This window comes from Somniosus microcephalus, chromosome 1 (genome assembly GCF_052327205.1).
Source record: "Somniosus microcephalus isolate GS21.2 chromosome 1, FLI_Smic_1.0, whole genome shotgun sequence".
NCBI lineage: Eukaryota > Metazoa > Chordata > Chondrichthyes > Squaliformes > Somniosidae > Somniosus > Somniosus microcephalus.
Genome location: NC_140987.1, coordinates 13,256,325 through 13,268,907, shown reverse-complemented (window position 1 = coordinate 13,268,907; position 12,583 = coordinate 13,256,325). Strand labels below are relative to the sequence as shown.

General features: G+C 50.1%; 1 protein-coding gene across 4 annotated transcripts in view; it reads left to right on the top strand.

Annotated features, from left to right (window-relative positions):
* lifra (LIF receptor subunit alpha a) overlaps nucleotides 1-12,583 on the top strand; it is a 229,468-nt gene that overhangs the window by 180,300 nt on the left and 36,585 nt on the right. For all 4 annotated transcript variants that reach the window (XM_085967341.1, XM_085967430.1, XM_085967272.1 and 1 more), the window contains 3 exons: nucleotides 1,843-2,008; nucleotides 3,305-3,372; nucleotides 10,755-10,965. In XM_085967341.1, the coding sequence (XP_085823467.1) occupies nucleotides 1,843-2,008; nucleotides 3,305-3,372; nucleotides 10,755-10,965 (445 nt within the window). The remainder of the gene's footprint in view (nucleotides 1-1,842; nucleotides 2,009-3,304; nucleotides 3,373-10,754; nucleotides 10,966-12,583) is intronic.

Here is a 12,583-nt window from a genome sequence, read left to right as displayed (position 1 = left end):
GACGAAGATCAGTCATGATCTCATTGAATGGTGGAGCAGGCTCGAAGGGCCGAATGGCCTACTCCTGTTCCTATCTCTATGTTTCTATGTTTCTATCACAGCCCCAGGACATTGTTGCAGGAGTTCCTCAGGGCAGTGTCCTCGGCCCAACCATTTTCAGCTGCTTCATCAATGACCTTCCCTCCAACATAAGGTCAGAAATGGGGATGTTCATTGATGACTGCACAGTGTTCAGTGCCTTTCACAACTCCTCAGATAATGAAGCAGTCCATGCCCGCATGCACCAAGACCTGGACGACGTTGAGGCTTGGGCTGTTAAGTGGTAGGTAACATTCGCGTCACAGAAGTGCCAGGCAATGCCTATCTCCAACAAGCGAGAGTCTAAACACCCCCCCCTTTGACATTCAGTGGCATTACCATCACCGAATCCCCCACCATCAACATCCTGGGGGTCACCGTTACCCAGAAACTTAACTGGACCAGCCACATAAATACTGTGGCAACAAGAGCAGGTCAGAGGCTGGGTATTCTGCGGTGAGTGTCTCACCTCCTGACTCCCCAAAGCCTTTCCACCATCTACAAGGCACAAGTAAGGAATGTGATGGAATACTCTCCACTTGCCTGGATGAGTGCAGCTCCAACAACACTCAAGAAGCTCGACACCATCCAGGACAAAGCAGCCCACTTGATTGGCACCCCCTCTACCACCTTAAACATTCACTCGCTCCACCACTGGCGTACTGTGGCTACAGTGTGTACCATCTACAAGATGCCTTGCAGCAACTCGCCAAGGCTTCTTCAGCAGCACCTCCCAAACCCGCGACCTCTTCCACCTAGAAGGACAAGGACAGCAGGCGCATGGGAACACTACCACCTCCACGTCCCCCTCCAGGTCACACATCATCCTGACTTAGAAGTATATCGCCAATCTTCACCGTCGCTGGGTCAAAATCCTGGAACTCCCTCCCTAACAGCACTGTGGTGGGAGTACCTTCACCACACGGACTGCAGCTGTTCAAGAAGGCGGCTCACCACCACCTTCTCAAGGGCAACTATTAATGGGCAATAAATGCTGGCATTGCCAGCGACTCCCACATCCCATAAAAACAATTTAAAAAAATGAACCGCAGTACTTTTTTTAAAATCACCTTATTAACCTGCGTTGCTAGATTTAGTGATTTGTGTATATGTACCCCCAGATCCCGCGGCTCCTCTACTCCATTTAGACGTTTACTTTCCAAGGAGCATGTGGCCTCCTTATTCTTCCCACCAAAACGTCATGCATTATTAGAGGAGCAGATGGTACATGTGGGAACTAAAGGCAGGGGAATGGACTGTGGTAGAGCAGGGCAAGGCCATGGCGAAATTTGAAAGCAGGATAAGAATTTTGAAGTGGACCTGCTGGGCCAGGTGGTTGGTACAATTTGGAGAGGACTGAGGTGATGGAAGTTGAGGAGCTTTGCAAAGGAAAGGGCACAGGCACTTCGAATGAGTTATAACTGGTGGAGGGTTGAGGTGGAGGCACTACAGAAGGTGGCCTTGAGGTGATGGAGGCATGGACTAGGGTTTTGGCAGCAATAGGGGAGGGCTGGAGGTGGGCAAGATGTAGGGAGGATCCTGAGTGGGCCGAGCAGTACGCCAACATTCCAATCCTCCTGATGTGACAGCCAGGGAAGCTAATGGAGTTCAGGCCAAAGGCTTGCAAGTGCCAAAAAGATGGCTCCCATTCCCAGAAAAGTGCTTCCTATTGCATCAGTATGGCAGAGCAGACTTTTTTGTCTTCAGTTATTAATGAATAATTGACACATTCTAGCCTAATCTATAAATATTTTTGTATTAAAGCATAACTACTCTGTGAGGGGTGGACCAGAGGATGCACAGCATACAGTAATATTAAACAACTTACGACCCAATACGGGATATTCCATCAGGGCTCGCTATTCGTCACAGCATTTCTGGACGTGGAGTGAAAGCAGCAATGTTCTAAGCGTCACAACTGAGCAAGCTGGTGAGTAACTGGGAGGGGTGTAATCTCGTACAACAAACTGAGACATGCAGGACCTGCTGCGGTCGGGTTATGTGACTCATCAACCCGATGGGTGTTAATGCAGTGGATGGAACACTATTTCAGGTAAGCAGTCTCGGAAACAAACTCGACAAGGTCAGGCACAGCACGGGTTAGATACAGAGTATAGCTCCCTCTACACTGTCCCATCAAACACTCCCAGGACAGGTACAGCACGGGTTAGATACAGAGTAAAGCTCCCTCTACAGTGTCCCATCAAACACTCCCAGGGCAGGTACAGCACGGGTTAGATACAGAGTAAAGCTCCCTCTACACTGTCCCATCAAACACTCCCAGGACAGGTACAGCACGGGTTAGATACAGAGTAAACTCCCTCTACACTGTCCCATCAAACACTCCCAGGGCAGGTACAGCACGGGTTAGATACAGAGTAAAGCTCCCTCTACACTGACCCATCAAACACTCCCAGGGCAGGTACAGCACGGGTTAGATACAGAGTAAAGCTCCCTCTACAGTGTCCCATCAAACACTCCCAGGGCAGGTACAGCACGGGTTAGATACAGAGTAAAGCTCCCTCTACACTGTCCCATCAAACACTCCCAGGGCAGTTACAGCACGTGTTAGATACAGAGTAAACTCCCTCTACACTGTCCCATCAAACACTCTCAGGGCAGTTACAGCACGGGTTAGATACAGAGTAAACTCCCTCTACACTGTCCCATCAAACACTCCCAGGGCAGATGCAGCAAACGGAGGGAAGGAGAAAAAGAAGGAAAAGTATTCAAAAAATGAGACTATGAACATCTTGCAGTGTGGTAAGAGGCAGTAATATTTCCACAGTTGAGATTACGACTATTGTATATCACAAGGGAAAAGCCTGAGATGTTTATGTCCCCTCAGTCAGTCTGCAATGTGTTGCCACCCTTGTACATGTGTCTCTTCACATAGTAAGCAGAAATACAGTGGCTTTGTACCACCTTGCATTCACTGCTTTCTGTTTTGTCCAAGCTTTGCTGGTGTTGGTACTGTGGCAGCTTGAAGATTGTGTCTTCAGCTTGTGTACTGTGAATTTAGGCCAGAAACCCTATCTGGATTAAAGTAATCAGCGAATTGAAGGGCGTACCACTGGTTCTGTACGTATGATACATGTAGGATAACATACTTGTAACAAGGCAATCCCATATTGTGGGGGGTGCGGGTGGGGTTGATAAACTATAAATGTGAAAGTATTTTTCTCTCCTGTGTCCATTTTCCCTCACAAAATGCTTGTAATTACAGCTCCATCAGTTAGCCTGGATGTCTGGAGAACGATTGTGCCAAACCGAACTGTGATTATTTACTGGAAGGTAAGGACTATCTCATTGAAACGTATAAAATTCTTAAGGGTCTTGACAGGGTAGATGCCGGGAGGATGTTTCCCCTGGCTGGGGAGTCTAGAACCAGGGGTCACAGTCTCAGAATAAGGGGTCGGTCATTTAGGACTGAGATGAGGAGAAATTTCTTCACTCAGAGGGTGGTGAATCTTTGGAATTCTGTACCCCAGAGGGCTGTGGAGGCTCAGTCGTTGGGTATATTCAAGACAGAGATCGATAGATTTTTGGATACTAAGGGAATCAGGGGACATGGGGATAGTGCGGGAAAGTGGAGTTGAAGTAGAAGATAAGCCATGATCTTACTGAATGGCTGACTCCTGCTCCTATTTCTTATGTTCTTATGACTAGAAATGGGTTTTTTAAGAAGCAAGGTGAAAGTCCTGGCAAGAGACATCACCAAGATTGAATGAGTGGGAGATAAAAAAAAAAAAATCACGCTTTAGGAAGGATGTCTGGGCCTTAATGAGGTTGCAGAGAAGATTTATTACAATGGTACCAGGGATGAGGAATTTCAGTTACGTGGAGAAACTGGGATTGTTCTCCTTTGAGCAGAGAAGGTTAAGGGGAGGTATTCAAAATTATGAAGGGTTTTGATAGAGCAGACAGGGAGAAACTGTTTCCACTGTGATGCGCTATCAATTACTCATAAAAGACTGAGAGTTAGAAGAGTAACTAAAGGCTTTTATTAACAACAGAATGGAGGTCTGCCTCGAGTGGTCGACCGGTCCAGGATACAAGGGCTGGGGAGCAGTCACCTTTATACTAGGACCTGTGGGAGGAGTCAGCCGAGGCATGTCCAGGCATGTACACAGTGGAATACAAACAGGACAAACAGGAATACAAACAGTGGTTTACCACATTCACCCCTTGTTTAAAATTGAGTCCGGCGGGGTGAAGTGTATTAAAAGTTAGTGTATTGGAGTCTCTCCGGAGGTCTTGTCTGCCGCTGTGATCGGCGTGGCGACGGCAGGGGTAGTGAAGCTTCCGGCGTCGAGTCCAGCGTAGGCTGTGGCACAGGCGTGTCGTCCTCGTAGATGTCGAGCGGGTCGCGGGGCCCAGGCCTGCCGTCTGCTGGGGCTGGATATCGGATCGTGGGGGGGGGGTGGTAGTGGGTAGTGGGTTACTGTGGTCCCCGAGGGTGCAAGGTCTCTTATGGAGACTGTGTCCTCCCGCCCGTCCGGGTATGCGATGTAAGCATACTGGGGGTTGGCGTGGAGGAGGTCGACCCTCTCGACCAGGGGGTCCGTTTTATGGGTCCTCACGTGTCTTCTCAGTAGGACCGGCCCTGGGGACGTCAGCCATGGCGGTAGCGATGTCCCTGATGTGGACTTCCTTGGGAAGACAAACATTTTCTCATGAGGGGTGGCGTTAGTGGCAGTGCAGAGCAGTGACCGAATAGAGTGGAGCGCATCGGGTAGCACATCCTGCCAGCGGGAGGTTGGAAGGCCCCTAGACTTTAAGGCTAGCAGGACGGCCTTCCAAACTGTCGCATTTTCTCTTTCCACCTGTCCGTTCCCCCGGGGGTTGTAACTGGTGGTCCTGCTTGTGGCAATACCCCTAGTTAGCAGGTACTGACGGAGTTCGTCGCTCATAAACGATGAGCCCCGGTCGCTATGGATATAGCTGGGGAAGCCGAACAGGGTGAAGAGGTTGTTCAGACATTTAATGACCGTGGCACTGGTCATGTCCGGGCGGGGGAAGGCGAACGGTAAACGGGAGTACTCATCAATAGTATTGAGGAAGTACACATTGCGGTCGGAGGAGGGGAGAGGCCCTTTAAAATCAACGCTCAGGCGCTCGAAGGGGCGAGTGGCTTTTATCAGGTGGGCCCTGTCTGGTCTATAAAAGTGTGGTTTGCACTCAGCGCAGACTTGGCAGTTCCTGGTCATGGTCCTGACCTCCTCAATAGAGTAAGGCAGGTTGCGGGCCTTGATGAGGTGGAAGAACCTGGTGACCCCCGGGTGGCAGAGGTCATTGTGGAGGACCCGTAGTCTATCGATCTGCGCGCTGGCGCAGGTGCCACGCGATAGCGCATCCGGGGGTTCATTTAGCTTCCCGGGCCAGTACAAGATCTCGTAGTTGTAGGTGGAAAGTTCGATTCTCCACCTCAAGATCTTGTCATTTTTGATTTTGCCCCTCTGCTTGTTGTTAAACATAAAAGCAACTGAACGCTGGTCAGTGAGCAGGGTAAATCGTTTTCCGGCCAGGTAGTGCCTCCAATGACGCACAGCCTCCACAATCGCCTGGGCCTCCTTCTCAACAGCGGAGTGTCTGGTCTCCGGGCCTTGGAGGGTTCGTGAAAAGAAGGCCACGGGTCTCCCCGCCTGATTGAGGGTAGCGGCCAGGGCAAAGTCGGACGCGTCGCTTTCCACCTGGAAGGGGATGGATTCGTCCACTGCGTGCATGGTGGCTTTGGCAATGTCCTCCTTGATACGGTGGAAGGCTAAGCGGGCCTCTGCCGTCAAGGGAAAAGAGGTGGACTTGATCAGCGGACGGGCCTTGTCCGCATAGTAGGGGACCCACTGGGCGTAATAGGAGAAAAACCCTAGGCACCTCTTCAGGGCCTTGAGGCAGTGGGGCAGTGGAAGTTCCATAAGGGGACGCATCCGGTCGGGGTCGGGGCCGATGACTCCGTGTTCCACAACACAGCCAAGGATGGCGAGGCGGTTTGTGCGGAATATGCACTTCTCCTTGTTATATGTCAGGTTTAGGAGTTGGGCGGTGCGGAGGAATTTTTCGAGGTTTGCGTCATGGTCCTGCAAGTCACGGCCGCAGATGGTCACATTGTCCAGATATGGGAAAGTGGCCTGCAACGCATTTTGATCTACCATCCGGTCCATCTCCCTTTGGAAGATGGAGACCCCGTTGGTGACGCCAAAGGGAACCCGAAGGAAGTGATAGAGGCGGCCGTTTGCCTCAAAGGCAGTGTACTGGCGGTCCTCAGGGCGGATGGGGAGCTGGTGGTACGCTGATTTCAGGTCAATGGTCGAGAAGACGCGGTACTGCGCGATTTGGTTGACCATATCAGCTATACGGGGGAGTGGGTAGGCGTCCAGCAGGGTGTAGCGATTTATTGTCTGGCTGTAGTCGATGACCAGGCGCTGCTTCTCGCCGGTCTTAACGACCACAACCTGGGCTCGCCAGGGGCTGGTGCTGCCCTCAATAATCCCTTCTTTCAGGAGCCGCTCCACTTCGGTTTTAATGAAAACCCTGTCCCCGGCACTGTATCGCCTGCTCTTTGTGGCGATGGGCTTACAGTCGGGGGTGAGGTTAGCAAACAGTGGTGGGGGGGTGACTCTGAGTGTGGAGAGGTTGCACCTGGTGCGCGGCGGGCAATTTGGAAGCTGCTGGCTGCGGACTGTGAGTGGGGGTAGGGGTCCACCATACGCCATCGTAACACTTTTAAGGTGGCACTGAAAATCTAACCCCAGCAGGACGGCAGCGCAGAGGTCAGGCAGGACCAGAAGTTTAAAATGATCGTACACGGTCCCGTCTACTACGAGTGTCACCACGCAGTAGCCGCCGATGTCCGCCGACTGGGACTCGGAGGCCATAGAAATCCGCTGTTGCGCAGGCAGGACTGGGAGAGAGCAACGCCGCACCGTGTCGGGGTGGATGAAGCTCTCCGTGCTCCCAGAGTCAAAAAGGCAGATTGTATCGTGACCATTTACCTTAATGTCCATTGTGGAACTGGCCAGTTGGTGCGGTCTCGCTTGGTCCAGTGTAACGGATGCCAGCGTAGGGGTCGGTGTGTCGCTGCGGGTATCAGATGAGGCGGTGTCGGGGGCCTGCTGCGTCCCGACTGTCGTCCAAGATGGCGGCGTCCATGATCCCCATGTGGCTGGAGGCGTCCAAAATGGCTGCTGTACCGGTGATTCGCACACGGCCGGGGAGGTCCAAAATGGCGGCCCGCATGGCCCACACGCGGCGCTGCTGGGGTTCGGGGTGGCTTTGGCCCTGCAGACGCTAGCGTAGTGTCCCTTCTTCCCGCAGCCCGAGCAGATCGCGTTTTTCGCCGGGCAGCGCGCTCTGGGGTGTTTTGCCTGGCCACAGAAGTAGCATTTCTGGCCTTGGGGCACTGCTGTCTGGCCTTGGGACACTGCTGCGGTAGTTGGGCCGTTGTTGGGGTGTGGCTGGGGTGGCACGGCGCTATGAGGCGGTCCTACCGTGTCCCAGGCTGTCATTCCCCGCGGCGTCCACGGTGCAGAGGAGTAGGCATCCATGCCCTGGTAGGCTGCATCCAACGATAGTGCGAGTTCAGAGGCCTTGTTGAGGTCGAGGCTACTCTGCTCCAACAGTCGCTGTCGTGTGTAATTGGATCTGTGGCCCGCTACAAAAGCGTCCCGGATAAGTTCCTCTGTGTACACGGCGGCCTTTACATCCTTACAACCACAGGCCCGGCCAAGCACAGACAGTGCCTGAAGGTATTCCACGGTCGATTCCCCAGGTTGTTGTTTACGACTCCCCAGGAGGTGCCTGGCGTACACTTCGTTCACTGGGCGCGTGTACTGGTCCTTGAGGAGCTTGATAGCATCCGCGTACGAGGTCGCGTCTTGGATGACCGAGTACACTCGGTGGTTCACTTTGGAGGTCAGGACATCCAGTTTGTCCTCGTCCGATTTGATTGCTTCGGAGGCGGTCAGGAATTTTTCGAAACACTTAAGCCAGTGAGTAAACTTGGTGGATGAGTCCGCCTCCCGATGATCTAAGTCCAGGCATGCTGGTGTGAGGATCTTCTCCATTATAAAAATGTTGTTAATAAAATTGATGCGCTATCAATTACTCATAAAAGACTGAGAGTTAGAAGAGTAACTAAAGGCTTTTATTAACAACAGAATGGAGGTCTGCCTCGAGTGGTCGACCGGTCCAGGATACAAGGGCTGGGGAGCAGTCACCTTTATACTAGGACCTGTGGGAGGAGTCAGCCGAGGCATGTCCAGGCATGTACACAGTGGAATACAAACAGGACAAACAGGAATACAAACAGTGGTTTACCACACACTGGCAGGATGTGCAATAACTAGAGGACAGATTTAAGATAATTGTCAAAAGAATCATCGATGTTTACAGCACATGTCTGTGCTGGCCAAAAAAAAGCTATCCAGCCTAACCTCACTTTCCAGCTCTTGATCTTGTAGGTTACGGCACTTCAAGTGCATATCCAATTACTTTTAAAATTTAATGAGGGTTTCTGCATCTGCCACCCTTTCAGGCAGTGTGTTCCAGACCCCACCACCCTCTGGGTGAAAAGAATTCGCAACTCCCCTCTAATCCTTCTACCAATTACTTTAAATCTGTGCCTTTGGCTATTGACCTCTCTGCTAAGGGAAATAGGTCCTTCCTGTCCACTCTATCTAGGCCCCTCATTATTTTCTGCACCTCAATTAAATCTCCCCTTAGCCTCCTGTGTTCCAGAGAAAACAACCCCAGCCTATCCAATCTTTCCTCATAGCTAAAATTCTCCAGTCCTGGCAACATCCTCGTAAATCTCCTCTGTACCCTCTCTAGTGAAATCGCATCCATCTTGTAATGTGGTGACCAGAACGAGCTGTGGCCTAACTCGTGTTTTATACAGTTCAAGCATAACCTCCCTGCTCTTATATTCTATGCCTCAGCTAATAAAGGCAAGTATCACATATGCCGCCTTAACCACCTCATCTACCTGTCCTGCTATCTTTAGGGATCTGTGGACATGCTCTCCAAGGTCCCTCTGTTCCTCTACACTTCTCAGTATCCTACCATTTACAGGAAACTCTTTTTTTATCCAGCACCGACGGGACCGGCGTGGTGTCGGTTTATCAAAAAGTCCGGATTACAGAGAGGTATAGTGAAAGGTACGAGAGCCCCGTACACGGCCACAGACCCAGGCGTCCCTGTTGCATGGCAACAGGTGCAGGAACCCCGGTTACACGGCCACAGATCCAGGAACAGCCACTAATATGAAGTAAAACTTACCTGAACCTACTCCTGAATTTTGCCGGTTAACAGGGATTTCCTGTTATTTAGGTGCTGGTAAATCCAGAGTTTCCTGTATTGTGCATTCCTTTGCCTTGTTAGCCCTCCCCAAATCCATTGCCTCACACTTCTCCAGATTGAATTCCATTTGCCATTTTTCTGCCCACCTGACCAGTCCATTGATATCTTCCTACAGCCTGCAGCTTTCTTCCTCACTATCAACCATACGGCCAATTTTTGTATCATCTTCAAACTTCTTAATCACGCCCCCTACATTGAAGTCTAAATCATTGATATATACCACAAAAAGCAAGGGACCCAGTACTGAGCCCTGCAGAACCCCACTGGAAACAGCCTTCCAGTCACAAAAGCACCCATCAATCATTACCCTTTGCTTCCTGCCACTCAGCCAATTTTGGATCCAACTTGCCACTTTCCCTTGGATCCCATGGGCTTTTACCATTCTGACCAGCCTGCCATGTGGGACCTTGTCAAAAGCCCTGCTAAAATCCATGTAGACTACATCAGATGCACTGCCCAAATCCATGCTGACTGTCCTTGATTAATCCGTGCCTTTCTAAATGACGATTAATACTGTCCCTCAGAATTTTTTCCCAATAATTTGCCCACCACCGAGGTTAGGATAACTGGTCTGTAATTACTCGGTCTATCCCTTTCTTCCTTTATTAAACAACGGAAACCAGAGGGGAGATGAAGATAATTTTTTTCAAGCAGCGAGTTGTTGTGATCTGGAACGCGCTGCCTGAAAGCTGGCGGGAGCAGTTTCAACAGTAACTTTCAAAAGGGAATTGGATAAATACTTGAAGGGGAAAATTTTGCAGGTCTATGGGGAAAGAGCAGGGGAGTTAGATTAATTGGGGAGCTCTTTCAAAGAGCCGGCACAGACACGATGGGCCGAATGGCTGCCTTCTGTGCTGTTGATCAGCCATGATCTCATCGAATGGCGGAGCAGGCTCGAGGGGCCGAATGGCCTACTCCTGCTCCTATCTTCTATGTATCATTCTATGATTCTATTCTCTAAGTGGGTAGGGAATGCCAGGCTTGCGATTGTAGATGAAAGTGGAGGCTGAGAAATGTTTCCCACATGAATTCCTGAGAATTCCTGAGTATTAGGAGCATTAGTATCTCAACAATTTGTGTGTGTAGGGACGTGGAAGTGTGTGCGGAGAGGTACATTTGCAGTACAAGAACAACAAAAGCAGAATGTTGAGAGAAGCACTGACCACAGTGCTGTTGATAAAATAGGAACGAGAAAAGTTGGAGATAAAGGTGAGAGAGGAATCGCCTATCAGCTGGAAGAATGCGTCCTGTCTAGGGACCAAATAAATTTGAATCACAAGAGTGCTGTAACAAGCTGCTTCAATCTCTCTCCCTCGCAGCCACTTTCAGCCATCGATGCGAATGGTCCAGTTTTATCCTACAATATAACTTGGATGAAGGTGGGAGGTGTTTCGTTCCATACTGCAGAGACATCAATGACCAACACACGCATACACCTCAACCAAGCTGGCTACATAATTAACGTTACAGCAAAAAACAGTGCCGGAGCGTCGCCCCCTTCTGTGATCAGGATTCCTCCACAGCGGGATGGTGAGTGTTAGAACTCCGGTGTCAGAGGCATAATTTTTACCCGTCAGCATTCTCAGCCTCTTTCTTTTATGGGAGTTGCCTCGCAGTGCTCCATATCTACCTGTATGGTAGCATAACCCGGAAGTGTAACAGTCGTGTCCCCTTGTGATCTGAACTGTATCTTTGTGTCTTTCACACCTGTGAGACGAGGTTTGATATGAAAGCTGTATTTCACAGTAAACTGAACATACAGAACAGCAGTCATGATTGAACTCACTCAATTCAGTCCGTAAAACTTACCATGGCATAATAATACACAGTAAAGAACACGCCACACTTGCCCACATCATTGGCTTGTCTTACTTCACTTAAACAACATATCCTCCAACAAGTCTAATTTCTTTAGACTCAACGAGAGCCCTCACCGCTTTCTATTTAAAAGACCCCGACTGCCTCACGGCTTCCTGCTTCTGGAACCTGACCGAAAGCCTTTGCAATCTTAGCGGGACCTGACTGCTTGTCTCGATCTCTGTGTCTGTTTTTTAATTTCCTCTTTTCTTGTGCTGTTGGAAGACAAGAGCTGTCCAATCTCCTGGTAAGTGCCCGGGACCAGAAACTTCTCAACACACTGTGTGTGAGGTGATCAATTACTGAGACAAGTCAACAAATTGCTTATTATATACTCTTGGGTGGAGACAACTTGAAGTAGCATATTAAACACTTCAATTCCTCTGATCTCTAACTCTGTGGATGTTGTAATTGTGTTACTAGACTAGGAGGCCTGGGCTAATAATCCAGATAACTTGAGTTCAAATTCCACCATGCCAGTTTGAGAATTTGATTTCTGTTTTTAAAATCTGGAAATAAAAAGCTGGTATGAAGTGATCGTGAAGCTGTTGGATTGTTGTAAAAACTCAATCAGTTCATGAATGTCCTTTAGGGAAGGAAGCCTGCCGTCCTTACCCGGTCTGGCCAACTGAGTCCCACACAACGTGGTTGGCTCTGTCCTCTGAAGTGACCTCGCAAGTCACTCAGTTGAAGACGACCCACACCTTTTCAGGGTAATTAAGGATGGGCAATAAATGCTGGCCTTGCCAGTGACATCCACATCCCGAGTATGAATAAGATAAAAACTACGGTACCTCCCAGTTTTGTTGTGTTACTGGGCACTTTACTCGATAAAGTAACTGGAGAGGACGGATTATTCATTAGCAAGTCAAGAGTAAGCCACTGGTCACCGAATGCTGAAATCAAAGCTGAAAACGGATAGTAGAGGCTCTCCTGGGCCAGTGGCTGAATGCGCTGCAAAGTTTAGCAGCAAGCCATTGGTTCCAGGTTGCATTCCTGGTCTTTGCTGCAGTTGGGGTCACGCCTGTCGGGGTCTCGCACCCGTTGGCCTTTGTGCTGGGCTGTGAAATGGAAAGAAAGCGGCCAGGCTTCCTGCCCCCGATCACTGTCCATTGACTTCTGATGGAAAGTGCGTCATGGGGACATTGGGCAAGGTCAGGATCAGGCTTGCCCCCCCATGGTCCAATAGCCTGTCAACATTCACTGTCTTGGCACACGTACAGGTGAGGTACCAGAGGATTGCTGATGCCTGAGGAATTCCACCCCAGATAGGAGGCAGTGCCTCAGCAGA